A 25,561-nucleotide genomic window follows, 5' to 3' on the forward strand; every position below is an offset into this window, starting at 1 on the left:
GCGGAATCTTTTGCTATCCATGCATGAAATCATGGAAAGAACTATTGATTTATAACGGTTTATTTGGGATAGACACAAAGCCTCACATGATCCTGAGACTAAGCTAGTGGGCCTTAGCTAACTCCATCATGGCTAGATACATCATCCCCGATACTCACGTATGGATTACTGAGAAATAAGCCCTTGAACAATTTATTTCGGACAAACACGAAGCCTTGCCTCATGTTGAAACTGAGCTGGAGGGCCTTAGCTTCCTTGTGGCCAGGCATCATCTCCACGACTCACCTATGAATCATCAAGATATACGCCTTGAACGATATCTCTGGGCCAGACACGAAATCTTGCCCCATGCTGAAACTCAACTGGAGGGCCTTGGCCTCCTCGTGGCTGAGGTATCATCGGTTAGGCTATTATTTCTACTTTTGTCTGTTGAAGATGACGATATGCCAGCATCTCCTAGCAATGTACGAGGCAATATACGAGATAGACTGCCTTGGGGTTAGAAGAGGCGTTCGTAAAATATCAGCTTGAGGCGTATATGGAAGGTATATAAATTCCTTCTACGACTCAGTGAAATACGTGCTAACTATCTTCATAGAAAGCAGATATCAACGGTGTCTATCGAGTCATCATGAGATTTTCATTCATTGCCATCTTGGCCCACTTACTTGGTGCTGGCATTGCCTATGCCCATTACTCCTACAACCCATCAACAACGTTGCGACCAATTGTCACACAAACTCAAACTCGCAGTATAGTATATGGGTCCGCACCTACTGAGACTCAATGTGCAGGAAATACCCCCAATGACAGATCTTCCTGGTGCAATTATAGCATCGACACAGACTATGAAAATGTCGTCCCGGACACTGGTGTTACGCGTGAATACTGGTTTGAGGTTAAAGAAGCCATGCTCTCCCCCGATGGATTTGCTACTCCACGTCTAGCCATGACTATCAATGGCACCTTGCCTGGCCCACCTCTTGTTGCAGACTGGGGCGACTGGGTGGTCGTCCACGTTACCAACCATCTCTACCAGTCAATGAATGGATCGAGCATTCACTGGCATGGTATTCGTCAGAACTACACAAACCCAAATGATGGTGTGCCCTCGGTCACGCAGTGTCCTATTGCCCCCGGCTCGACTATGACCTACAAATGGCGAGCTGGTCAGTATGGATCCTCGTGGTATCATTCTCATATCGGTCTACAGGCTTGGGAAGGCGTATATGGGCCTATCGTTATTAATGGACCGGCAACTGCAAATTATGATGTGGATAAGGGCGCATTGTTCCTGAGTGATTGGACGCATGAGACTGTGGATCAGCTGCACCAAGATGTCCAACTACGCGGCCCGGTGAAAAAACTGTCAAATGGACTCATCAATGGCAAAAATATCTATGGAAACGGCACGAATACTACTGGATCTCCGTTCTACATGAAAGTAGAAAAAGGCAAATCCTACCGGTTGCGACTCGTGAACCCTTCTATCGACACGCATTGGAAGTTCACTATCGACAACCACACAATGACCGTCATTGCAATGGATCTTGTTCCTATCAAGCCATTTGTCACAAACGTTATCAGCCTTGGAATGGGTTCGTTATTCGGCATCTTCCCCATTGCTTTAAACGTACAAATCCGCTAATGCTATACTTAGGTCAACGTTATGATGTTATCATCACAGCCAACCAGGAGTCCGTAGCAGAATCCTTCTGGATGAGAGCTATACCAGCCGACCGATGTTCACAAAACGAAATGACCGGCAACATCCGAGGCATCGTCTACTACGGCAACATTCCCAAACAACCGCAAACGCAGTCATTCCCTTTCACAAACGTATGTGAAGACGAACTTTTGACGAACCTAGTACCCCACGTCCCCAAAAATGTCGATCCACCAGTTTCACCAGTTTGGGAAAGTAATGTAACAGTCAGCAATGTCAGGAACGCACAGAATTTCTTCCGTTGGCGGTTCAACTCCACCTCGATGAATGTGAGCTGGGAGAACCCAACTCTGATACAAATTTATCACAACGAGATAGGCTTCTCTAATTCAAGCGGCGTGATCAAGTTGCCTTTCAAGGACAAATGGGTATATCTCTTCATTCAAAATACCGCCGTTACTCATCCCATCCATCTTCATGGTCACGACTTCTCTATCCTGGCACAAGGACAGCCTGGACCAGGAACGCCACGATGGGACGGCTCTGTCATTACACAGAATCCCCCGCGGCGAGATACGGCCGTGCTGGCCGCAAATGGATGGCTGCTTATTGCTTTCCAAACTAATAACCCCGGCGCATGGTTGATGCACTGTCATATTGGATGGCATGTGGACGAGGGTCTGGCGTTACAGTTTATTGAGCGGCAGGATGAGATTCGGGATCTTGTTGATTATACTCCGTTCAATGAGAACTGTGCTGCGTGGGATCATTATGTCAACGCGAAGAATATTGTGCAGGAAGACTCGGGAGTTTGAGGAATTCGTGTGCTAAATGATACGATGGATAGGGCGTGAGAGAGATGGTTTGTTATATAGATAGTCGTATTTGGATTTGGGTCCTTATTTCTATATGGTCATTATATCTTTGCTTGATATTTCATTCTCAATATCACTAGCTGCCGCCTTAAAGTTGGATGTTATATTGTAATAATAAATTAACACTTGCCAACTAAATCACACGGTTTAGTACTATGCGTTGAGGTTTGTTCAATCTGCCTAACATCAATGGTAGCAGCAGGAAAGATGCCCTTTTCGATATCACCTGTTTCTTGTGTATCATCCTTCCTCAGTAAAAGCAAATCATCAATGCTTTTACCTGAATCTTTTGCTTCCTTGCGCAACTTCCGGTAGCGGATTCGCCAGGTAATGTGGCTAATATATATCCCTGCCTCGAGAACTACTACCAAAACATACATAATGCCCCCAAGTATGTCAAATGAGCCTTGTGCCGCTATAATAAAAACGAAGATGTCAGACACTTCATCATAAGTATTTCCAAGATGTAGAGGAAGTCTTACCTAATGCAAAGAGAGAAAATATCCCACCCAAGGTGTCGATGGAGAGGAAGACCCAATCTACTAACATCAGCAGTCATCCGTCAAGTTCTGCAAGTCATAAGAAAACCAACTGAATCCAATTACACGCCCGTCTCTCTTCCACAATTCAAAATACGGCGGCAACAGTCCTGCACTGAGGATAATGGCGGCTATAATCCCAACCACAATTTCGGGCCATTTCACACCATTGTTATATGGTATCTGTCAAGTTGAATTAATACCCCGTATGCCACAAAGTGAAGGGATAGAAAATTGGAAGTTACCCTCAATGTCAGGATGAGAAGAGCCTCTAATGCTCCAAATAAAACAACCGTGCCCACAGATACCAGGATAGCCTTGGTTTTGGTATAGTCACTATTGAAATTCAAAGAGATTAGCAATGCGAACCCAGCAAATTCATACATGCAGCTAGATTACGGGGAAATGAAAAGAAATCTGACTCACTGATTATAATAGAGGATCTGACCCAAACAGACAAGAGACAGAAACCCGAACATCTGAGGCTGAATCTGTAACGGGATATTGACTTGCTATAGCACCAACCATGAATGTAGCGGTCAGCGATATGACGATACAAAGAACCTTCGAAATTGATGTACAAGTACGCTCATTAGGAAAGTTCAACTCACCTGCAGAATCAGATATGCGCCCATTGGAACCGAGCCTGCATGAATCACAATTGTAAGCAATGACAATCTCAATATCATAGCTTGCTTTCCTTTCCCCTTTATTTCCAACGTATCAAAAAGGATTTGAAACATAATTCTCAAGGCCCTTCAACATCATGAAATGAAGGAACAGAGAAAACCCACAGCTGGCCCAAAGAAACATCATCGTCGCTGGAAATCCATCTGTATTCTTCCGCCGCCAATTATACCAGATCTGTGGTATTAATTGAATACACCACAAAACGGTGCCGATCGTGCCGAGGACATTCGATGCCAATGTGACATTTTCTTCAGAGGACATCGTTGGTGTAGTAGAGTGAGGTTTATTATGCATATGGCGGAGCGGTCAATTCAAATCCAGGCAAGGATATCGTAGATTGCAATGCCCACGCAAGATATGCAAGAAAAACAAAATATATGGGTATAGAGTAGATATTCACTATAACAATTGGATTCGACAGCCATATGCGACGAGATGAGCTAGTACTTATACTGAGCAGCCAATCCATAAGAAAAACAAGAACTGACCAGTAAAACAGCGGGAACAGAATCGGGGGTTTGGGATCGAATGAGCGAAAAGATCGAGTATCCTCAGTATGCACACAGTAGCGCATGAGTACCTATTCTTCGGTTGAGCCAGTCACAGCTCATTCAGAAATGCAAGAGAATGTAGTCTTGTATCAAGGTTGGGATTTCGGTCCGAATGCCTCGCTATCTGTGGAAGTGGATATATAGGATGCAGGTTGATAAGTATGATGCAAGATGAGCCAATGGCAGACCAAGAAACGACAGGGGAAGAAAAAAGAAAGCTTGGCTGAACGCAACGCAGCGGTGAAGTTTGGACGCTCAACGCAGGACTTGGCTAGTCTAGTTGATGGATCTTCACGGTTACTGCATTGGACTAAGAAGAGAGGTGTGAACATGTCGCCTATTTTGTGGACCCGGTGTGAGTGCGAGGGTTTTATCGACAGGGAAGGAGAAAAATGAAAAGGCGTGTGGTTTCCCGGGATATTTATACCGAGTTTTCGTGCAGAGAGGTTTTTTGCTGGGTATAAATCTCCGATAGCTTCAAGTCTCCCCGTTTGGGGTCCAGGGACTGCAGAGTGTGGGCTCGAAAGTACCAGAACCGGCCTATAAGATCTGCTGATTCTTGAAGGGGGAACATTATGGACTAAGACTGGATGGGTTAATGGATGGGGAATGAGTGCTGGATACGGGGGTTAGGGCTATGGTATACGGCGTTATCCGTGTTTCTGCATTGCATTTGCATTTTGCCTCTGGTTCGCATCCTATAGGCTTGGTGGATCTAGAGTGGAGCAGCTCTGGAGGTACGGAGCAGGAAGTTACTGGCACAATACAACATTAAATTGGGCGTATGATTTAACAAGTTACTTACCGATAGACGGAAAATAGCTATGTGACCAATACAATATCTGTATCTCTACTCTATATCGTGTTTATTGTCTGGCTCACACGTGGCTACCGGCTTCGAATTTACATATCCGAACCATGGATCGTATCCAGGTCTCATCCATGGATGATTTATGGTTAAACATAGAGAGATATCCGAGAGCAGATGCTCAATGATTTACCTACATAGGTCCGAATATCCTACATAGACTAGATGAGATCAAAAAACAAGGGATGTTCTAGAACTTGAGAGGCCCACGGAGATCTAGGTGCGCCCCCCTGTGGCTCCCTGTGGCTCCCTGTGGATAACAAATTACGTAGATGTACACGTACGTAAGGGCACACTCTCTTCTTTGTAGAGGGTGAATTGCACACTTAGTCAAAACATGTCTTTATAGATGCATCTCACATGGTTATTTTTCTTTCATGTAGAACGGTGTGGTTTATCAAGATCAACAGACCTTAACTCTAGAACCAATTCCAACATGACAATGGAGTATAGCAGCTCGACCATGAAACATAAAGGAAAGACCCGGGATAAACCACCCGCTAGAGTAAAAGCAAAGAACCCCAAATCACAAAAATACGTGCCAGGAAGAGAGAGAGAGGAAATGCACGAAAAACAAGGAAGCCATCAAGACATCACGTTAGAGGAACCAAAAAAAAAAATACACACACATCGAGGTTGGATCCGAAGGGTATCAAAGGAAAGGGAAACAGGTTTTTGCGACAGAACAAATGGCAAGAAACTCGGACAAAAAAGAACAAACAGGCATCATGCATACGGACCAAAGATCACAAAAGGATCAGATAGTTCGAGGGCGCAATGCCAGTATCTCCATTTTGCTTCCGAGCTTGCCACCATCGGCCGCTCACATCGGAAACTTCCAAGATCTCGTGTTTAGCGAAGCTGATTTCATTGGCGTCTTCCGGGTTGGCATCATATGAGTAGATAGCCTTGGCCCGGTATGGATAGTCTGTTGGCTGGGGCACTTCGCCCACTTCTTGATCGCCGTTACCCGGATTCTGGGGGTTGGGGGTGCCAAAGCGAGGCGCAGAAGAGGATCGTTCGGCGCCGGGAGCGCCGCCAGGGTATCCGGAGACAGGGGACGAGGTCTCGAACCCGCCTAGTTGGGCCGAAGTGTACATCTGCGGGGTATTGCTGGTGGCCATGGTGTCTGGGCGGGCGCCGAATGCGCTGGACATAGGACGGCTGCCGCGGTAGGAAGGTTCGGTTGGCTGTTCTTTGTTCAGAGCGAAGGAATCGATGAAGCCACGGTGGGTAGCCTGGGGTGTGGAGCCGAAGTAAAAGATCCAGATGATGATGACCATAGAGAGTAGGATGAAGCCTGCGCCTGCGGCTTGCATGGAGCCTTGGTTTCCGTAGATCAGGTTGTTTGCGCTCGTAGATGTTAGAACTAGGCCACAGGCAAGGTAACCAACGATCTGGGGCCATTGTCAGTATTGATTTGTTGGGACTTGCTGTATTGTAGAGTCGTCATACCGCGACGCCATACACGTGGCCCGTGTCAGTGCCAAAGGTCGTGATGAGGCCCACAATGACACAAAACATGTATGAGATGGCCCACCATGAGTAGTTGGGATATTTGTTCTGCACATCGGCAATGATAGATGCGATGAAAGCAATAAGCCATGCCAGCTAAAATCATGTTAGTCAATGTCGAGTCGCGTAGGGGGAGGTCGAACGAACAAGCGAGATCGAGATGGTCGCGAGCGCGAACGGATCGCCTAGGATATTGCTAGGCCGGAATTTGCCCATTCTGTTGACTCTGGAGAATGGAGGTAAAGGGAAGTATGAGGTCGGAAAAGAGGGAACGTGGATGAGCGGTTTGCTTGTATATAAGGGTTGAGGGAGTCCTGAACGAGGTGGACTGGAAGGAGCGACTATGGTTAGTTAGCGTGGAAAATAAATTGTGCGAATATGAATTGTGAGAAATGACAGATATAAAGAAAAGTGCCTACAAGTTAGATAGAATTAAAGTACCTTAAATGACTGTGGAGAGAGGGGTGGAGAGGTTGGGTTAAAGAAAGAGATTCCCCTTACAGGCAAAAACAGCACCAGGCTGGGGAAAAAGGAATAGAGAAGTTTACAAAAAGAGTGGATATTGAAAGTTGAAAGAAAGAGAGGGAGAAACGATAATAGAAAAGGAGGGAACGGTGGCAGCGCTGTGGAGTCCGGGCCCCCTGGAAATCGACGGTCTCGATTCTTGGAAATTAGGGAAATTAGAGAGATTAGAGAAATTTAAGAAATCCCCAATGGCACATTCCGATTAATATGTGGATTATTATAACCGTTTCACTTTCCAGGGTTATTGGATGTATTTCCCCCCTTGAATAATTGATCTCTGCATATATTACTTTGTATTGATGGGCTCGATGTGGAAATCTATAAATACCCGGTCTTAGTCACTTCCACTTGATGCCTCTTCGGTACTAGCTGCTAAAGAAGCAGAATAGCTTAGTAAAGCACACTTGTGCACAAATAATCATCCAATTGGGGCTGTGGCGCAACGGTAGCGCGTGCGACTCCAGTTCGCAAGGTTATCCGTTCAAATCGGGTCAGCCTCATTTCTTTTTTGTCTTTTTCTTCTTGCTAGACGTAAATATTCTACCCGTATCACTAGAGCCTTGGTTTGGGTGTTTTTTTGGTTGAAAGAGTTTTATATGACTGATATCTAGCACGTGCGAATACAAAAGTACATACCGAGCTGGTCATGATCCTAGTGGAGTAGCACATGCTGATCGATGCTCTGATACGCGCCATACCTATGGTCTTGCTCTTGTAGATACATGTATACAAGGTGAGGTAGTAGCAAAAGCCATATTGGGATCTACAAGTATAAGGAGTCATTTGGGGAAATCTATCAAATACTGTGTTCGACGGCTTGGTAGCTTGGAACCTTCTGCGAGTGATATTGAGCGAGTTTGCCACGATGATAAGCCAAGAAACTGCTTAAATAGCTAGCCGTATGAGTCTCTATGTATGGCCCTAAATTTATACGAGATTCTATGGTAAAGAGGGGGTAGCGGAGCTTTAGGGGACGATATTCTAACCAACTTAGGGCTTTCATGCTTAAATACCTCGGGCATGACCTGATGACCTTTGTTTGCCTTGTTCTATAGTCCATAGGGTTTCGAATATTGTGGAAATCAGATAAGATCGCTTTGAAGAATGAAACCAAAGCAATCTCGATGTGAAAAGCAAAAATCCCTCTAATGTAATGGAGGGGCAAAATCAAAAAACGAATTGAGGCTGACCCGATTTGAACGGATAACCTTGCGAACTGGAGTCGCACGCGCTACCGTTGCGCCACAGCCCCAATTTGGTGATAATCTGCCCTAGCTATTGTATTATGTCCCTTGTATCATGTTAGCCAAGAAACAAATATACAATGTCCCATAAGAAACCTACAACATATAGTTGGTCAAGCAAGCGTACGATACACAAGAGCATAGATGCCGCGCGCTACCGTCCGGTACTTTGTCTGTCTTTTGTCAAATATACGGAGTCTACGGGGTAGAGTAGGCAGCCCCTAGAGACCTCGGGATATTATAACATAGGATTGTCATCCCTTGAGTTCCCTTTGGTCGTTGCAATATAACCATGAGATGGAACGGACGACAACGGAGGGTATCTGAAGTTTGGAAATGAATTTTTAATAAGGTGCGTATAGCATCAGCCATCAGCGGGCTTCCAGTAGACATGATATAGACCAATAAGACGGTTATAATAGCAAGGAATAGGAGCAACATGGCTGTGAAAAAAAAAAAAAAAAAAAAGGCAATGAGAGTTATATGAGCCGAAAATACAATAAATAATAATTCCTGGGCAAAACACAATACAGATTATAAAAATGTTAGAAACACACAAAAGCAAAAAGAAATGAGGCTGACCCGATTTGAACGGATAACCTTGCGAACTGGAGTCGCACGCGCTACCGTTGCGCCACAGCCCCAATTGGATGATGTTCTAGCCAATTTATGGCTATATGAACATTGATGATTTGATCTATTTTGGATTCTATATGGATGATTATGCTCCAGTGCCGGTGACCTGTTCATATTACCCGCACAACACCATCATAATTCAATGGCAACTCAATCCTTGATCACTATTCCTGAGAAGTCTGCAGTCTACATCGCTTTCCACATCATCGATTATGGTTTGCGGGGAAGAATCTGGGGTAGACTAGCGCATTCCAATTGGCTTCATTTGGAATGAGCAATGTGTACTGTATAAACAATTTTCAGGGGTGAGATGGTTCCTCCAAATTTATATAAGAACTCCGGGAAAGGCCTTGGTACGCCATCCTGGAACGTATCAAGTTATCGGCTTGATCAAGCCAAATATATATTCTTTCATAATCAGGGATACAAACCTGAATACGGACATGAATGTTATAGATTGAATCCCCCATACCGTATGCTAAACTGGACAACATCCTATCCGCGGTGTTCAAGATAAAAGCGCCGTACGCCCAAATCAGAGGTATCATAGCAAGATTAAACAAAACAGCAACAACAACCCAACATCAATGCGAGGCATCACCCTCCAGCTGCTCCCAGAAGATCGCTCAAACTATACACATGTAAAAAGGCCTCCCTTTTAAGCCTCCTCCTCTCTCCCCTGTCTAATGACCTCTTTTCGCCTGACCTCCCTCTCAACATCCTCAAGTCTTCCCTCCCACTCAGCCCAGCATTCTCCGCTCCCAACAAGCCCAACATCATACCAGCGCTGAAGGACACGCGCCGTGCGCACCCGTAGCTCTGAAATCTCAGCTGCCTGCTCGCTCTGTTGCTGAGCAAGTCGATCTAGCTGTGGCTGGAGTTCAATTAGTGCCGCGGAGCTCTGCGCGTCAGGCACGGGGAGGTCGTTTAGCGATGTAAGGCGTGAGGCGGTTTCAGGGAATGCAGCGGCGTAGGAGAGGACTATTGAGGCTAGGGTTTGGGTTGTGAGGCCCTCTGGGATTTCATGGGGTGGCGTTGTTCGGAAGAGGTCTGGGTTGCGGTCATCTAGTTGGGTTTGCGTTAATATGGGACCACATGGGATGATTTGGGGTGGAAGAATCTGCGCCAATAGTCGGCAGTCCATCATCTAGACATCAGGAGTCGGACATCAGACAGGGGGATTGGGAGATGAGCGGGGACGGAGTGGTAATGCGCGTCTAAATAAGATAAACATTGGTTACATACGGAGCTGTAGAACGTCCCGTACGGCTGGGACACTCCGACTAAGCCGTTCTAATTCTGATTCTAGCCGTACGAGTCGACGAGAGACTGTCTCATCGAGGGACGTGGGCTTTTCAGGCGTGGTAGGGACGCCGGTCCAGTCTGTGGCACCAGTGAGGAGGTAGGTGAGGCGGCGTAGACGCGCCTCGAGGAGTTCGATAGTGGCTCCAGCCACTGCGTCGCTTTCGAGGGACATGGTATGTGGAGATGAACGGTCAATCAGGAGGATTGTGAGGGGAATTGACCGAGAAGGGTGCTGCAAGCTTGGTGAGGTCCAGTGCAAACATGGCAAAATGTGGGGACAAGCTTATCAGTACAAAAAGTGTACATCGAGCATGGACCACGGGAGGTTGCTACCCTATGTCTACGATCATATGGGATTCTTCATACCAGGTCGACACTTAGGACGTGGGGTTACAGTATAGTCATCTGGCATATGGCATACGCTTAAAATTGCTCTACATATTCATCATTCACTCATCATTAGTATTCGTAGACTTCCCCGCAGGTTTCAATGCAATGCTACTTCGAGTGCTCCAGATGATGTATCGGGCCCTCATCATCTGCAAAATTCCACTCTGGATCAACCCGCGAGGCAGTAGGCACCGTGAAATTGGTTGCAGTAGCACGACGACCCAGGAGACTCGCGCCACCCTTCTCTTGCATCTCTTGGCTGGGTTTTGGCTCATCGTCAAACCCGGAGACCTCATAGTCGAAGACGTTCACCTGTGTGGCCGTCTGAGTCATTTCAGGTTGTTGTTCTTTGTGGTGAGTTTCCGCGTTGTTCGACTCCGCCCAGGAATCTTCCTGGTCACTAAAGATTATGGTAGGGGTATTCTCGAATTCGCCCCCAAAGGCATCGTTGTCTCTGCCCACAAAGCCCTACTCTCAGTTAGCCAGGAACTCTAGAATAATCCGAGAAAGATTGTCCATATTACCTGAAGCTGAGATGGCGCAGGATCCACTCGAGCATTCACTGCATTCTCACTCGCATAAATGAGCAAGACCGAACTCCATTCTTCACAAGCAGCTCGGAGGACTTCGATCTCCTGAACTTTCCGAACGGTATAGCCCACAGCATCGCCATTCTGTGGGGCTGTGGTGTTACCTTGGGCTTTCCGTTTCTCGGCTTGTCGGGTCTTTCCATCCTCCGCCGAGAAGCTGATACGCCACCACTGGTAGTCGCTGCTTTTGTCCGTGTCCGAATCCATATCCATTAAGTGTCCTGGGGCAGTCGTTGTGGGATTTGATAAAACGTAAGTCACATGCGGTTGAGTGCATACGCCTCGTAGCGTATACTTGTGGGCAGGGGGCTCCGAAGGTGATTTGGGAGGTTCGGTAAGTGTCTTTGATATCTCACGCAGAGACTCCATAGCACTCTCTTTTCTAAGTTCCAATTCTGTGCTCAAGATATTAGTCAACGATATGAGCATGGTAGTAATAGCTTTTTTTTTACCTTTAAGCTTGGCTTCTATTTTCGTGGCAATAGCTCTCAATTCCTCTGCGGCTTGTTTCGTTTCCAGACCTGCGGTCCCGGAGCTAGACTGGTCAGACTCGTGCACTTGCTCCGACGCAACCAATGGCACCGCTTGAGCAGCTTGTTCAAGGAGTTCCGTGATAGTCGAACTGCCAACGGGTGCCCGTGGACTGGTGTAGCGATGTATGAGTCGTTCGAGTTTCAAGACGTCCCCCTGGATTTGCTGTCGTTTTGCTCGAAACTCTCGAGCAAGATCTCGGCAGCTGCTAAGATATCGATCTGGATAGAACACAGAATGGATATCCACACCGACCGGGTTTGGTTTTTGACGTGAATCGAGTCTTATGACTAGCACCTCTGCTAAATGTTCCAGCCATGCGTCGTCAAGCTCCTTCCCTGGCCTGTCAGACCACAAAGCTGAATCTAAAACCTCGTAGAGCGTTTGTCCATGGTCTTGCTCAACAGGAGGCTCAAAAGTGAAGAGTTCCCTACTATCGGGCTCTCCAAACTCGTCGAAAGGCTCTTTCCTGTATGCATGTGATGTGAATATGGTCGCCAGTGGATTTTCAGGATCTGCCTGGATAGCTGCTCCATGCCATGCTTCCAAAAACCTGGTGACACTCTCCTCCGAGTCTGCAGAGAGGGATGACATGCTTTTGAGCTTTGCTAAGCTATCACTGCTGCCAAAAGCTCGTTTCGTGGTATCCATGAAAGCCATTAGCCGCTGGGTCTCATGAATGATATCATCCCAGTCGCTATCCCCAGTCTTGCCATCATTCACTGTGACGATCTTTGGCAGGTTGATCGGCTGCCCGTTCCACCATTGCGGCTCATGGCCATAGTCAAACAGAGGTTTGTTCCGCAATAGCAATGCCTCCCGCGCGAGGGGAATACTGTGGAGAATTGTCAAGAGTCCTCCTAGATAAATGCCGTCTGGATTAGGGCGGATGAACGCAGGCTCGCCCTCTACTCTTTTGCGATCTTCTGGGTCCGGACTGATCATGACTTCTTCGGAGGATGTGTTGAATAGGGTCATCGCCCAAGCGCCTTCTTCGTAGTGATCACGGGTTGCTCTGTTGAACTGCGGCTGTTTATTTGACGTCACCCCGGTCTCCTGCTGTCCTATGTCCGAATTCAGTGACATAGCAACTGCCTGCTGTAATTCCTTTTCTTCGCGTTCGGCCAGACTGAGACCTTGTCCGGAGCCTTCTATATGGTCGTACAACCGCGGATTAGTTTACTTCTTGTTTCTGATATGCCAAGATCGTGATACCTTTCGGAGCGATTGCGGCAGAATCTTGATTTCCAGTGTTTTTTTCCGGGTCGCGTATGTCTGTTCGTGAAGGAGGACGAGAGGGCGGTGCTGTCGCTGGCATTGGTGGCGCATTGTCTTGTTGGGCAAAATCCCATGCTGAGGCGCGGTTTGTTAATTCCCAAATCGAGGTCCCATAAGGAAGGCGATCTTACAGGAGCCTCTATTGTCATTCCAGTAACTAGTTATCGGCTTTGATATGTCAGAGTATAGCCACGGGTTGGTGCGCATCGCTAAACTTGCCTTGAGCTGAGACCCTGTCGGATCTTCAAAGTAAGCGTTGATTGCTTTCTGTGAGTCGAGATTATTTCCCTATACGCGATAATATTAGCTCAGATGTCGTTTGCTCAGTGGCAGTGTCCTACCTTCAAGAAGGCGATGGCTTGTTCGCGTGTCGTGCTTGTGAAGCTGACAAAGCTGGCGATAGCTTCCTCGGTCGGTTCGGAGGCCATGACTATTTCTGCGCTGAAATTGGAAATCAATATACAAGCATGGCAGGGATACAAAAGACAAATGAACAAAGCAAGGTGGAAAAGAGAAGAAAGAAGCGTTGGAGCTTCCCCACCACACGCCAAGCGTCATTCCGCTATTTGCGTTCTCTTTGGGTACTTTGTCCGCCCTGGAATTATTTTTACTTTTTTGACCCTTAAACATCTACAGTTGGATTTGTTCAGGCATTTCTTTCACTTTTGAATTAGACTATAGCCAAGGCTAATATGTCGATTCAAATTCACAATGAAGAGAGAGAGATATATATATATATATCGAGAACTCATTGTCTCTTTCTTCGGTTGAATAGTCTCCAAGTACTCCGTACTTACACCACAATACTATTTATGGTCAACAAAGCAAGTGCATAATAGCACCTGGCTTATACAAGAGTCGGATTCCGCGAGTATAAAACACTCCCTCTCTCCCCGTCAAATAATCATTCATCACACATTCTAAACACATCATCCAGCATCCAGCATTTCGCTTACACCTTTTCAATAATTCATTAAGTGTTATATTTTATAGCTATCACAATGGTCCAGACACGCAAAAACGCAACCAAGAAGGCCACAATGACCAATATCCTCAAGACCAACAAAAAGGCTGCCAGCAGAAAGGTTGCCAGTAAGAAGACTGCAAACAAGAAGACCACCAGCAAGAAAACTTCTAGCAAGAAGGCTACCAACAAGCCCATCGCTCATCCTACAGTCGACGTGAACAAGCTTTTCCCACCCTGGGGCTCTGAAGCAGCGCTGGATCAGACAGCAAACAAGGAGGCTACTGACATAATCGTAGCCGTGTACCATGACATCAACACCTACTGCAACATTGAGAGACTTGCGGGAGAGGATTTATATAATTGCCGGGAGATGCTCTCCAACATGCGTACCTTCACGGAAGGATTTGTTCATCGGGAAATCGGTAACTACATGGCCTGCGTGGAATCCTTCAAGGCGGAACATGGTGAGTTTCAACCTGTCACACCTAACAGTAGATTCTTAGAGTTTGTTACTGGGCTCGGATGGAAGATGTTTGCTATCTGTGCCCATGCTGAAGCATTTCGACGAGGTATCCGAGAAGCCAACGATAGAACCTGGAGGTTCCTGATTCAGAAGATCGAAGAAAACGCCCTGAGTATTGAACTTTACGCACACAGCCGTAGCCTGAGGTGGCGTAACATGATCTGGATCCACCAGGGTTATTTCATCCCAGGCCTGCCCGATATGAAAACCGAAATTGAGACATACATGCAGTGGAAAGTCGACCACCCTCACCACACCGTCATCACACTCGACGGCGGACTCAAGGAGCCCACCTACAAAGGCAAGTTACAGAAACACATTGACGAGAATATGTATGATCCCAAGAAATGGCGCGGTCAGAAGCAGGACCCAACGCTTCGTCATATGCCTAATGGGAGCCCCGCTAACGTTGGACGCAATTGCGCTATGTGTGGCAGTCCTGCTTCTTGTGATTGTCGCCTGGCATCCCGAGCAGGAGAACTGGTTGAGCTGAGAGAATACCCCGAGACGGGTACTGGTATTCGAGTACTGACAAGATTCAACCGCGGTGATATTCTTGATATATTCGCGGGTGAACTTCTTCCTGATTCTGTGGAAGATGTCTATCCTCTGACGCAATGCGATGACGAGCCCCACACGACTTCCGATACAGCTCGTACTTTGTGCACAATCTGCCCCCACGAGTTTGGCAACTGGACTCGTTATATTAGCCACTCGTGCCGACCTTCGACGGCATTCATCACTCGCACTATTGGAAACCGAGTTGTGTGCACAATTGAAGCTATTCGTGATATCCGACCTTTTGAAGAGCTTACTGTGAGCTATGGTGATAATTACTGGCAAAATAAGAATTATGAGTGCCGATGCGGGCACTGCGATGGTTCTGGGACTGACTAGGAATGATGGATTAGCTTAGAACTGATAGATATTGAATCGAGCATCTTACATCCTACATCTTATATTAAATAATATCTATATATAGTCAGTCTTATACGGCTATAAAAGGGAAAAGTAGTGCCTCGGGAATCCCCGCACTTTGACTGTGCGGGGAAAGCTATACTTTCCGCTTGTCTTCTTGTCTGATGTCTTCCCCCTTTCTTACTCTCTTCAAAGATACTCTTACTATTATAGTGCCATATTTGGCCGATACAGTCATTTCCAAACATATTTATAAGACCTCAAGCTAGCATTGGACTACAATCATGAGCTACAGCGGAATTTTGGCGCGCACTGGGTCACGTACATTCTGCCGGACTGGCTTCAGAAAGACGGCTCTTCAACATGCATCCTTGGTGAGGAGAGGATTACTGACAGAGAGCTATGCGCGGGGGCCCTCAGGTGTGAGTATTCTCCGTCTAAGCAACAATTGATAACACGGTGTGAGCCAATGTTTCTCTGACTGAATTGCTTTCAATGTGTAGCCGCCCTTGATTGAGTCCACAATTGGTGACCATTTCGCCAAGATTGTCGCGGAATGCGGAGATAGAACAGCGTGAGACTCATGAAGCAAGATTAGGCAATTGAGACACGGGATACTGACCATCCTTAGTGTTATCTCAAAACATCAGAATGATCGAGCAACCTATTCCTCCTTGGATGCAAGAAGTAATGCTCTTGCTCGGGGCCTGGTATCGGTCGGTGTGAAGAAGGGGGAGCGGGTCGGAGTCATGCTCGGGAACTCGATGGAATACGCAGTGGTACGTTGGTTCTTGATGAAAAGATCCAATCAGAAGTCAAGAAGGCTGATATCTTTGAGTAGGCAACATACGCATTATTCAAACTGGGTGCCATTCTGGTAGGTTAGCCCGCTAGTTGTGACATATGACATTGTGGCTGATAATCTGACAGGTCCCGCTCAATCCGTCATTCAATACTGCACAAGTGATTGCGGCATTGGGTCACCTGGAAGCCAGTCATCTTCTGATTAGCACAGAGTCCAAACTACCCCGAAAAAAGCCACGGAGCAATGTTCCCTTGCTCGAGGACCTTGTTCAAGATCTCCACAAGTCAAACTTGGAATCTGCGTTGATCCCTTCTTTAAGAAATATCATTATGGTCGATAACTCTGAAGGTCGCGTGGATATATCACCATATAAAAGCTTGACGCCATATGCATCCATTATGTCCCAGCTTACTGCAGATGGCCGCCCACTCCCTCCTCAAAATCTCTCGCCGCATGATATTGTGAATATCCAATTCACATCAGGGACTACGTCAATGCCCAAGGCAGCATGCCTTACCCATCACTCTATTCTGAATAACGGCACTCAGATCGGTGATCGCATGCGTCTCACGCCAAACGATATTGTCTGTTGCCCGCCGCCGCTATTTCATTGCTTCGGCTGTATATTAGGTTATATGGCAACAGCAACTCACGGTTCAGCCATCGTCTTCCCCAGCGAGTCCTTCAATGCTCGTGCCACACTAGAGGCCATCCAAGAAGAGAGATGTACCGCACTGCATGGTGTACCGACAATGTTCCTCGAGGAGCTGAGCATGATCGAGATGAAAGAGATATCCAGCGAGGGATTCCAGCATCTTCGCACGGGCATCGCCTCTGGAAGCAGTATTCCTTCCGAAATAATGAAGAAACTGCATAAGGTGCTGAACCTGACCGAATTGACAATCTGTTATGGAATGACTGAAACAAGCCCGGTCTCAGCTATGACAACGACAGATGATCCCATTGATAAGCGGATCTACTCAGTCGGGAAACTCATGCCACATGTTGAGGCAAAGATTGTGGACCCGCTGAACAAGAAAGAGATCCTGCCTATAGAGAAACGGGGTGAGTTGGCAGTGAGCGGGTACCTGCTGATGAAGAAATACTGGGGTGCTCCAGAAAAGACCGCGGAGGCGATGATTGCAGACGAGTCTGGCAAGGTGTGGATGCATGTGAGTCCGATCTTCCATTCTTTATTTGAGGTAAACCCATTTTTCTGACCCCTGGGTTTAGACTGGAGATGAAGCTTCTATGTCACCAGATGGGTATATTAGTATCACTGGACGGATCAAAGATCTAATCATCCGCGGTGGCGAGAATATACACCCCGTAGAGATCGAAAATTGTTTGCTAGCGCATGATGAAGTCGCAGATGTGTCTGTCGTCGGCGTTCCCGACGTGAGATATGGCGAGGCAGTGGCTGCTTTTGTTATTGCGCGGGACCATGCCTCGAAGACAGTCACTGCTGAAGATATTCAGCAATGGGTGCGTGAAAAGCTTAGCAATCATCTTGGTAAGTCATAACCGCACCCCCTCGGGACCATTCACTCCTCAATCCAGGGCTGCATCGTCTCCCATCGTTCTCAGCCGGGCTTCGACCATCCTAACATTTGTATCATGGTCTAAGCTGATGATTTGTTTCCTTATAGTTCCGAAGTATGTCTTCTTTTTGGGCCCCGCTGAGCCTTTCCCCAAGACAGCAAGTGGAAAGATTCAGAAGTTCAAGCTCAGGGAGAAGGCTGTTGCACTCTTGGCCAAAAGCGATGCATAAATAGCGAGCATAGCATATAAAGCCAAGGCCTGAGCTTCACAGATTATAAGTGGATAAGCGCCTGGTATTGCTGTACATGTTGATCCTTCAGGCGTTGTTGCTTGTTAGCTAGAATTGTCATATGATTATCGGAAGGCTAAATTACAAGCCTGAGTAGATACACCCATTCTTGTTGTCTTGAGGATTGTCACAAATGTATCATACAAAGGAAGCCAGGTGAAGATTCGAGAAGACTGTTCACTTTGGAGCGAAGCCTCGATAGTCAGAATGCACAATAGACAAGTCTCATGTGTTAGAGACAGTGGCTGAATAGCAATAACCCAGAAACGTCCTCATGGCAACTAGAAGTTTCAAAGATGCTGTAGGTTTGATTGCCTGCTGTCTCACAGGACAGCAACTCATCGCAACCAGCGGCCATTACGGAGGCTTATAGATCGAACCAGCGCATCCACATCCTAACATCGAACACGGAGCTGTCGATCGAGTGGGAAAAATTGAGAGCAGTGTCAAGTTTCCCCTTTGCGTCTTTTCGAGGGCGTGCTCTTCCAGATATAGCCGAGTGACTCAGATAGACCACTGGGAGCAGTGGCTTATAAGTTATAGCATCACGTGTAGCCGGCGAGCGAACTTCGCTGTATTTCATGTTTCAGGAACATGTGCGACCAATCCCTCTTAAATCTAAAAATCCTGAATACCTGTTTCACCCTGTAGATTTGGGCGAGCGTCATCCCCCCGAGTATCGTCAACCACCCATTCAGGCTCCTCATCCTCGAAATACTGGTCTTGCGTATCCGAGTGATCATCGTAATCCTCATTCTTATCAACGGTATTGTAATCGAAATCAGAGTCATGGCCCTGCATGAAACGCAGTCCCATCTCCCACCGCCAGAGCCGCTCGCCTTCCTCCTTATTTGGGGGTATTTCATCACGGTCCTCGGCGAGGATCTCCCCATCTGGGCCGCGAGTGTAGCTCATCATGGCGTTGGGATCCGGGTGTGAGATCGCCTCCATCTTGGCTTCAGAGCGCATGAGATCAGTCTCTAGGACACCCGAGAACCCCTTTGCTCGTCCCTCGGCTTCCCTTTCTTGGGCTGTCTGGAATCGGCGGATGAGGCGATCGTATAGTAATGGGTCTGCGGAGAAGTCGAACAGGATTAGCATTGTACGTTTTTTTTCTTTCTTTTTCTTCTGTGTGCAGAGCCAACTGGCACCGGCAATAAGCCAGGCCAGACATGCGTAAAATAATCAACTGGCGGTGGGAGAGAAAAGAGCAGGCGGACCGGCTAACTCAAGCCCCGCCGAAAAGTATTCTGGATGTAAGTCCAGATACCGCTTGCGACGGTTTTTGACTGTGACAGCTTTCTTTGTGCTGGATACATCTTGGGCCATGAACCCGGAATCCTTGGGAAAATGGGGCATCTTTGGTGTGTTTCAGAGTGTGGAGGTGGAGAGGGAGAAGGAAGTTGGGAAACGCGGAGCTCGGCGGCAAAAGTGCCTTCATCTCCGCAATGATAACTTTTTTTTCTCGTTGAACACTTTGCTTGATATGTGTCTGTTTTGAACGTGTAAGTCAAGGATCTAACTCGATATATCTTTTATTCTTCATTGGATTCATATTGCAAAAAGAAGAAAAGGACACAGTTTCAGGCCGCTAGTGCTAATAAGCTCGCAGATGCGCTATCTTGGTTGATTTCTCCTCCACTTATATCCAGAACTGCACCTGGAAATCATGTCTGCCGAGGACTTCTTGCGGCGGGTTGATATCCGGCGGTTCAGTACCGGTGTGATCCTGCTGATCCTGCTTGCCTTCTACTCGCCCCTTTCCAAGCTGGTTTTGTCTCCGACATATGGATCCTTCCCCGCGCATATCTTCCATAGTTTTGGAGTGGCCATCTCCGGCGGAGTCGGATGGCTACTGAAAGATAAGATCCTCAAACGCCTGGGCCGTCTTGGTGGTTTCATGCTCCCCGTGCTGGCATTCTGGGTTCCGACCCTCCAGTACTTGATCAAGCAGCAAAGCTCGAAGATTGGTAACCCCACCGGCCCAGTAGTCACGGAGCTCTGTGGTTACTATCCTCTAGTATTGCTGACAGTCGCATATGCCGGAAAACAGGTCCAGGCTGCCTTGAGACTCGAGGCCCAGGGCGATGTGATTGCTGAGCATGTCCCCTTGATAGGTACATATGTCTTCTACTCGGCTGGTGAACACATTGCCAAATTTGTTCTTTCCTCAATTATTGGGTCCTCGGTTATTTTTACCAGGGTCGGCATGCAAATGCTCCTCGCGGCCGCTTACGCTGCGCTCATCCCGTCGAAATGGCTAGTTCTGGCCATTCCCTCTATAATTTTCTCTGTGACCTCCAATGTCCATTTCGCTGGAATGAGTGGTGTCAATTCTGCAATTGAGCACGAAGGATATTCCCTCCTGGCGCGACAGGAAGCTTACACGGGATACATTTCTGTTTTGGAAAACCATAATGACGGATTCCGAGTTATGCGTTGTGATCACAGTCTGCTCGGTGGACAGTGGACCGTGCAAGCACCAGGCTACCGACCTGAGGTGGCAGATCCTATCTACGCAGTCTTCGCTATGCTCGAGGCTGTCCGTTTGGTTGAGCCGGATAGTGGCGTTCCTCGCGTTGACGCAGACAGCAAGGCGCTGGTCATGTAAGAGTTACGAAAAATGCCTTAAAAGCCCAGTTTACTGACAGGAAATAGTGGTCTTGGAATTGGCACAACCCCCTCTGCACTCATCAAACATGGTATTGAAACCACCATCGTCGAAATTGACCCTGTGGTGCACAGGTTCGCCACTCAGTACTTTGACCTTCCGCCAAATCACACCCCCGTCATCGAAGACGCTGTAAAATTCGTCAAGAAGGCAGAGTCCGCCCCGAATACACCCCAGTATGACTACATCGTCCATGATGTATTCACCGGAGGCGCCGAGCCAGCCGAACTTTTCACGCACGAGTTCCTGTCAGGTCTTTACTCCCTCCTCAAGGAAGATGGTGCCATTGCCATTGTGAGTATCATCAAGCAATAAGCTCCCAATTTGGTTACCCATTAACAAACGAAACCTAGAACTACGCCGGTGACTTGACCCTCTACCCCACCGGTCTGGTTGTCCGCACCATCATGGCCGTCTTCCCATCTTGCCGCATCTTCCGCGAAGCACCCGGCGGCGATGACGAAGATACCGACTTTACCAACATGGTTCTGTTCTGCAAGAAGAGCTCCAACACCCCGATTCAGTTCCGTGACCCCGTCCCAGCCGACTTCTTGCGCAGCAAGGCCCGTGAAAGCTATCTTGTTCCAGAGCACGAAATTGACCCTGCAATCTTTGCCCATTGGCCTAGGGGTGGCAGATCTCTTTTGTGGGCGAAGGAGGTCGGAAGATTGCACAAGTACCAGGACCGCAGTGCGCTCAAGCACTGGTCTATCATGCGGAAGGTCTTGCCTGATGCTGTGTGGGAGAACTGGTGAGTGTCGAAAAGGGACTTGGGTAAACTTCGGGAATCGAAGATTACTCTTGCTCTCTTCGAGGATTGTACGTTATCAAATAATAGCACATAGACTACAAAAAATAATTTGCGTTCTATTAAGAACAAGAATTGCCGGCCATGTATGCGCCTTTGTCATTCACGACCTAGAACTTCAATTAATTGATTTATGTGGCTGAAGATGTTTGAAAGGGTCGTTATATGGAAGATAGCGACTTGATGTGTATACCTATCTTTTAGGAACTTTCTTTTTCTACGAAGAATGACCATAAAGACTTTACAACAATAGCAACGCGGTAAAAGGTATCAACTGAACGGACGTTTTTTCTCTATGTATAACACTTGATTCAAACATTTTGGGGCTGTGCTTGATGGTCGTTTCTACAGAGAGCAAACCCACTTGTTTTGTCCTTCATGTTTTAGGAAAGACATGAAGAATAACAAATCACAGACTTCATATTGGTATCATTATCTAACACCTGCCGAAAGCTCATGGGAACTACCACCACGGCTAGAGTAACAGAGCAACTGCTCCCCCTCCACAGCCGAAGGTCTTCCAAGAGCTCTTTCATCTCCATATCAGATTGCCCAGCTCATCGCTAGGAGCGAGAGTTCCGGCCTCTGTATTATGTACGCACAAAGAACTAAAATACAGTGAGAAGAGAATGAATCAAGCCGAGGGGCTGCCACGGGGACTGGAGCCAGGTTTCTTGACGAGACCAGCGAAGAAATTTGCCAGGGCTTGGTTGTGTGCTTTCTCATCATTGCCGCCGGTGCCTGGATACGGGCTCTCTTTCTTTAGGCTTCGGCTAGCCTCACGGTCCTGGGGTAATTTTTAGCTATATCCTGGGTTGGGGAGGGTGATGACGTCGCGCGGGTCGGGTGCTTACCCGAAGCTTTTTCAACATATCATCGGCATCCACTTGGATTCCGCCCATGTTAAACTGTACAGGGCCGATGTGATCATTGACTTTGCCTTCGTCGGCCATGGGAGACATCTCCAGTTGGGGGGCTGGCTGGTTTGAATTCTCCTTTTCATCCTTGGCTTTGAGATCTTCCAGTTTCTCCACTTGGGCTGCGAAGAACTCTTGGAGATCAGTGGTCTCGATTTCGATCTTGGTCGTATTGCCGTGCGGGTTGGCTATGCCTCGTTTGGGATCATTGATTGTCTGTTCAAACATGGTAACCGCGCTTGTACCTTCTTCTGCTAGGCCGTTGTCGCTCGGCTGCTTGTCATCTGTTGGTTGATAGATCGGCTCGGGAGGGTCCTGGATCTCAATTGACCACGCTGTCGATACTCCCTCCATGTCAAATCCTTCCCGAATAATTCGGATCTTACCCCATGAATCCCAGTTGGCTGGCACCAGGATCTTGTCCCGGTCGATCACATTATGTTTTAATGATTCCCTTTTCAAAAGAGAGTGTATGCCCAGAGAAGAATGAATTAAGCCCTGAAGAGAGTTTGCAAGGAATGGGGTAGTATAGATGAGCGATGCGCCGTCTGTCTGGGGGTCAGAAAAGTGCCTAAAATGACCAAACACTGGGTAGTAAAGTCCTTACGCTTCAGGAGAATCGTTCTGAGGAACTGGAGCACGAAATCGAACTGTTCTTCATGCCATCCGTGATCTTTCTCCAATTTTTCGATCTTATCCGCCTGAAATATGGAGTAGGCAAGTCAGTCAAGGGTTATCGACAAATGATTTCGGGATGAGAGTTTACGTACTCCCTGGCAGACAACACACATTGGGATTCCGAGGCCCTCGTCCCATTCGCCGGGTCCTAGAGGTATCGTGACTGGACCGCTTGAGTTTGATATGCCGCCTGCAGCTGCAGAGCTGGGATCAATTCCCCTTTTGCGATCGCGCCACTCCGTCATGGTCTCTTCCATAACAAATTTAGTTTCATCGTCAAGCGAAACGAGAACAGATCGTAGAAGACGAGTCCATTCCCTCAGTCTTCGAACCCATGTCCATGGGTCTGACCAATCCATCAGGATGACAACCAGCGTTTCCGGGACAGACTTGGGGGTCAGGAGTGGTTTAAGGAGAGGTGCAAATGACGGAGAAGGCTCGGACAGGAGGTAGGCCGAGACGCGGGCCAGAGTATCTGCGCGAGAAGAGAATTAGCATATCTAAAGCTGGTGAAAGGGTGCATGTTCCATGTACCTTCTTTATCGGCATCGAGGACGTCTCGATATGTGTATCCAAGCGCAAACTGATTGGCGATTGGTGGTGTTTTCCCTTTACCTTTCCGCTTGTCGTTTGCTAAGCTAGGATCTGCAGACGTATCCGCGGAAAAAGTATCTAGGAATTCCCTTTGGCTGTCCGGCGTGCCACCTACCAAGCTATTAGCAACGTTGTCCAGGAAGTGCGAGACAGCACCAGAAATAAGGATGGGCAATACTGGAATGCCCAGAGGAGATCAGTACTAACCTAGCACTAGCAAGTTCTTTTCAGGCAAGCGCTTCCCGTTGGCAACAGTATCTAATAGGGAGGACCAAATGTTTTTCTTGGAGCCATCTTTGCTAGTTGGCCGACTGTTTGTTCCGGTCTTCGAACCGGGGTTCGGACTGGAAGACATCGTCTCTAGTCCCACCATGCCTCAAAGGGCATTCACCCTTCCAAATGTTTATCTCTTGCGAAGTACAGCGTTCAATATTGTGCGTGTGGAAATGTTGAGTGGAGGGGAGGGAGAAAGTTGAAGCAGCGCGGGTCAGGGGAATCCCGAGGGCGATCTGGTATAAAGTGTAGGTCCACGTGAAACACCTCTACTTCGCGAAAAGCTCGATCGCAATTCTCAAAAAAAGAGGGAGGTCTGTTTGATTCTGGCACGTCGTCGAGCAGGGGGCTAGTTGGGTAAAGGTGCGTAAACAATTGATTATTACGGTTCCGCGGGTCTCCACATTTCTTTCTCTCCAACTCCTGCACTTTGTGAACTTCATCTCTCCCACATTGTCCCCATGAATTCTATTCGCCAGGTTCAGGCACTCAATAAGCGCGAGCTTGAGCATGCGATGTATGTTGAACTCTGCTGGAGCTCCCGTAAAGCTCTTTCCCCCGCTGACAGTCTTACCTTCCTACAGACCCCCAGAGGCGTCATGGCATGCAGACTACCGCGACACAGCCTATATCTACATTGGAGGACTCCCATTTGACTTATCCGAAGGTGACATTGTCGCAATCTTCTCACAATATGGAGAACCGGTGCATGTCAATCTAGTCCGCGACAAGGAAACAGGTAAGAGCAAGGGATTTGCCTTTCTGAAATACGAGGACCAGCGCAGCACAGATCTTGCCGTGGATAACCTCGGTGGTGCAACTGTTATGGGCCGTCTGCTTCGGGTGGATCATGCGCGCTACAAGCGGAAGGATGATGAGGAGGACCAGGACAATGTTGCCAAATTGATGGGAGATCCGGTTATCACCGAGAGCAAAGGCAAGGAACACGACCGGAGAAAGGGAACTGAAATTGAAGACCGACGGCCGATACTGAAGGAGGAGAAAGAGCTAGAAGAATTGATTCGGAACCACGACGAGGAAGATCCGATGAAGGAATTCCTTATCGAGGAGAAGAAAGAAGAGGTTGCCACTGCGATCCGGTTGTGGAATAGCACTAAGAAGTCGTCGAGGCGACGGGACGACAGCAGAGAACGGTCAAGCCGGCACCACCGCCGACACCGTTCCCGCTCTCCTCGCGAGCGAAGACATCGAGATGATCGTTCTCCAGATAGGGAAAGGCGATCTCGCTACAGGTCATCGGAAAGAGCAGAAAGATCCAGAAGGGACCGGTCGCCAAGGAAATCGCGCTCGCCCGAGTCCCGAAGACACCGAAGTGATCGGGATAGACATGATCGCCGCCATTGAGGGATATA

The 25,561-nt window shown here is 47.7% G+C and overlaps 10 protein-coding genes across 10 annotated transcripts; 4 read left to right on the forward strand and 6 right to left on the reverse strand.

Annotated features, from left to right (window-relative positions):
• Positions 1 to 631: 631 nt before the first annotated feature.
• N7500_007000 (uncharacterized protein) lies at positions 632 to 2,481 on the forward strand (the record flags this gene model as incomplete). Its single annotated transcript, XM_056678144.1, has 2 exons — positions 632 to 1,598; positions 1,661 to 2,481. 2 exons carry the CDS (start codon positions 632 to 634, stop codon positions 2,479 to 2,481), a joined length of 1,788 nt encoding a protein of 595 aa, XP_056533144.1.
• Positions 2,482 to 3,089: 608 nt separating this feature from the next.
• N7500_007001 (PQ-loop repeat-containing protein) lies at positions 3,090 to 4,031 on the reverse strand (the record flags this gene model as incomplete). Its single annotated transcript, XM_056678145.1, has 5 exons — positions 3,090 to 3,263; positions 3,326 to 3,470; positions 3,507 to 3,571; positions 3,692 to 3,726; positions 3,875 to 4,031. The coding sequence occupies 5 exons, from the start codon at positions 4,029 to 4,031 to the stop codon at positions 3,090 to 3,092; spliced, it is 576 nt and encodes a 191-aa protein (XP_056533145.1).
• Positions 4,032 to 5,935: 1,904 nt separating this feature from the next.
• Positions 5,936 to 6,920, reverse strand: sho1 (osmosensor SHO1; the record flags this gene model as incomplete). Its single annotated transcript, XM_056678146.1, has 3 exons — positions 5,936 to 6,586; positions 6,645 to 6,800; positions 6,852 to 6,920. The coding sequence occupies 3 exons, from the start codon at positions 6,918 to 6,920 to the stop codon at positions 5,936 to 5,938; spliced, it is 876 nt and encodes a 291-aa protein (XP_056533146.1).
• A 2,847-nt stretch (positions 6,921 to 9,767) lies between these two features.
• On the reverse strand, positions 9,768 to 10,586 carry N7500_007003 (putative nuclear distribution protein RO10; the record flags this gene model as incomplete). The annotated part of the gene is made up of 2 exons (XM_056678147.1): positions 9,768 to 10,174; positions 10,355 to 10,586. 2 exons carry the CDS (start codon positions 10,584 to 10,586, stop codon positions 9,768 to 9,770), a joined length of 639 nt encoding a protein of 212 aa, XP_056533147.1.
• Positions 10,587 to 10,912: 326 nt separating this feature from the next.
• Positions 10,913 to 13,631, reverse strand: N7500_007004 (ubiquitin-associated-like domain-containing protein; the record flags this gene model as incomplete). Its single annotated transcript, XM_056678148.1, has 6 exons — positions 10,913 to 11,272; positions 11,329 to 11,789; positions 11,847 to 13,076; positions 13,141 to 13,278; positions 13,335 to 13,491; positions 13,545 to 13,631. 6 exons carry the CDS (start codon positions 13,629 to 13,631, stop codon positions 10,913 to 10,915), a joined length of 2,433 nt encoding a protein of 810 aa, XP_056533148.1.
• Positions 13,632 to 14,204: 573 nt separating this feature from the next.
• On the forward strand, positions 14,205 to 18,187 carry N7500_007005 (uncharacterized protein; the record flags this gene model as incomplete). Its single annotated transcript, XM_056678149.1, has 7 exons — positions 14,205 to 15,509; positions 16,115 to 16,185; positions 16,243 to 16,390; positions 16,453 to 16,488; positions 16,542 to 17,588; positions 17,650 to 17,929; positions 18,066 to 18,187. 7 exons carry the CDS (start codon positions 14,205 to 14,207, stop codon positions 18,185 to 18,187), a joined length of 3,009 nt encoding a protein of 1,002 aa, XP_056533149.1.
• A 678-nt stretch (positions 18,188 to 18,865) lies between these two features.
• N7500_007006 (uncharacterized protein) lies at positions 18,866 to 19,606 on the reverse strand (the record flags this gene model as incomplete). The annotated part of the gene is made up of 2 exons (XM_056678150.1): positions 18,866 to 19,320; positions 19,468 to 19,606. 2 exons carry the CDS (start codon positions 19,604 to 19,606, stop codon positions 18,866 to 18,868), a joined length of 594 nt encoding a protein of 197 aa, XP_056533150.1.
• Positions 19,607 to 19,916: 310 nt separating this feature from the next.
• N7500_007007 (spermidine synthase) lies at positions 19,917 to 21,673 on the forward strand (the record flags this gene model as incomplete). The annotated part of the gene is made up of 3 exons (XM_056678151.1): positions 19,917 to 20,854; positions 20,906 to 21,212; positions 21,272 to 21,673. The coding sequence occupies 3 exons, from the start codon at positions 19,917 to 19,919 to the stop codon at positions 21,671 to 21,673; spliced, it is 1,647 nt and encodes a 548-aa protein (XP_056533151.1).
• A 687-nt stretch (positions 21,674 to 22,360) lies between these two features.
• N7500_007008 (dynein family protein) lies at positions 22,361 to 24,270 on the reverse strand (the record flags this gene model as incomplete). The annotated part of the gene is made up of 6 exons (XM_056678152.1): positions 22,361 to 22,513; positions 22,581 to 23,191; positions 23,251 to 23,344; positions 23,414 to 23,796; positions 23,856 to 24,026; positions 24,123 to 24,270. The coding sequence occupies 6 exons, from the start codon at positions 24,268 to 24,270 to the stop codon at positions 22,361 to 22,363; spliced, it is 1,560 nt and encodes a 519-aa protein (XP_056533152.1).
• A 379-nt stretch (positions 24,271 to 24,649) lies between these two features.
• Positions 24,650 to 25,553, forward strand: N7500_007009 (IST3 family RNA-binding protein; the record flags this gene model as incomplete). Its single annotated transcript, XM_056678153.1, has 2 exons — positions 24,650 to 24,705; positions 24,773 to 25,553. 2 exons carry the CDS (start codon positions 24,650 to 24,652, stop codon positions 25,551 to 25,553), a joined length of 837 nt encoding a protein of 278 aa, XP_056533153.1.
• Positions 25,554 to 25,561: the final 8 nt, after the last annotated feature.

Source organism: Penicillium coprophilum (assembly GCF_028826855.1).
Source record: "Penicillium coprophilum strain IBT 35676 chromosome Unknown utg000004l_segment0_segment0, whole genome shotgun sequence".
NCBI lineage: Eukaryota > Fungi > Ascomycota > Eurotiomycetes > Eurotiales > Aspergillaceae > Penicillium > Penicillium coprophilum.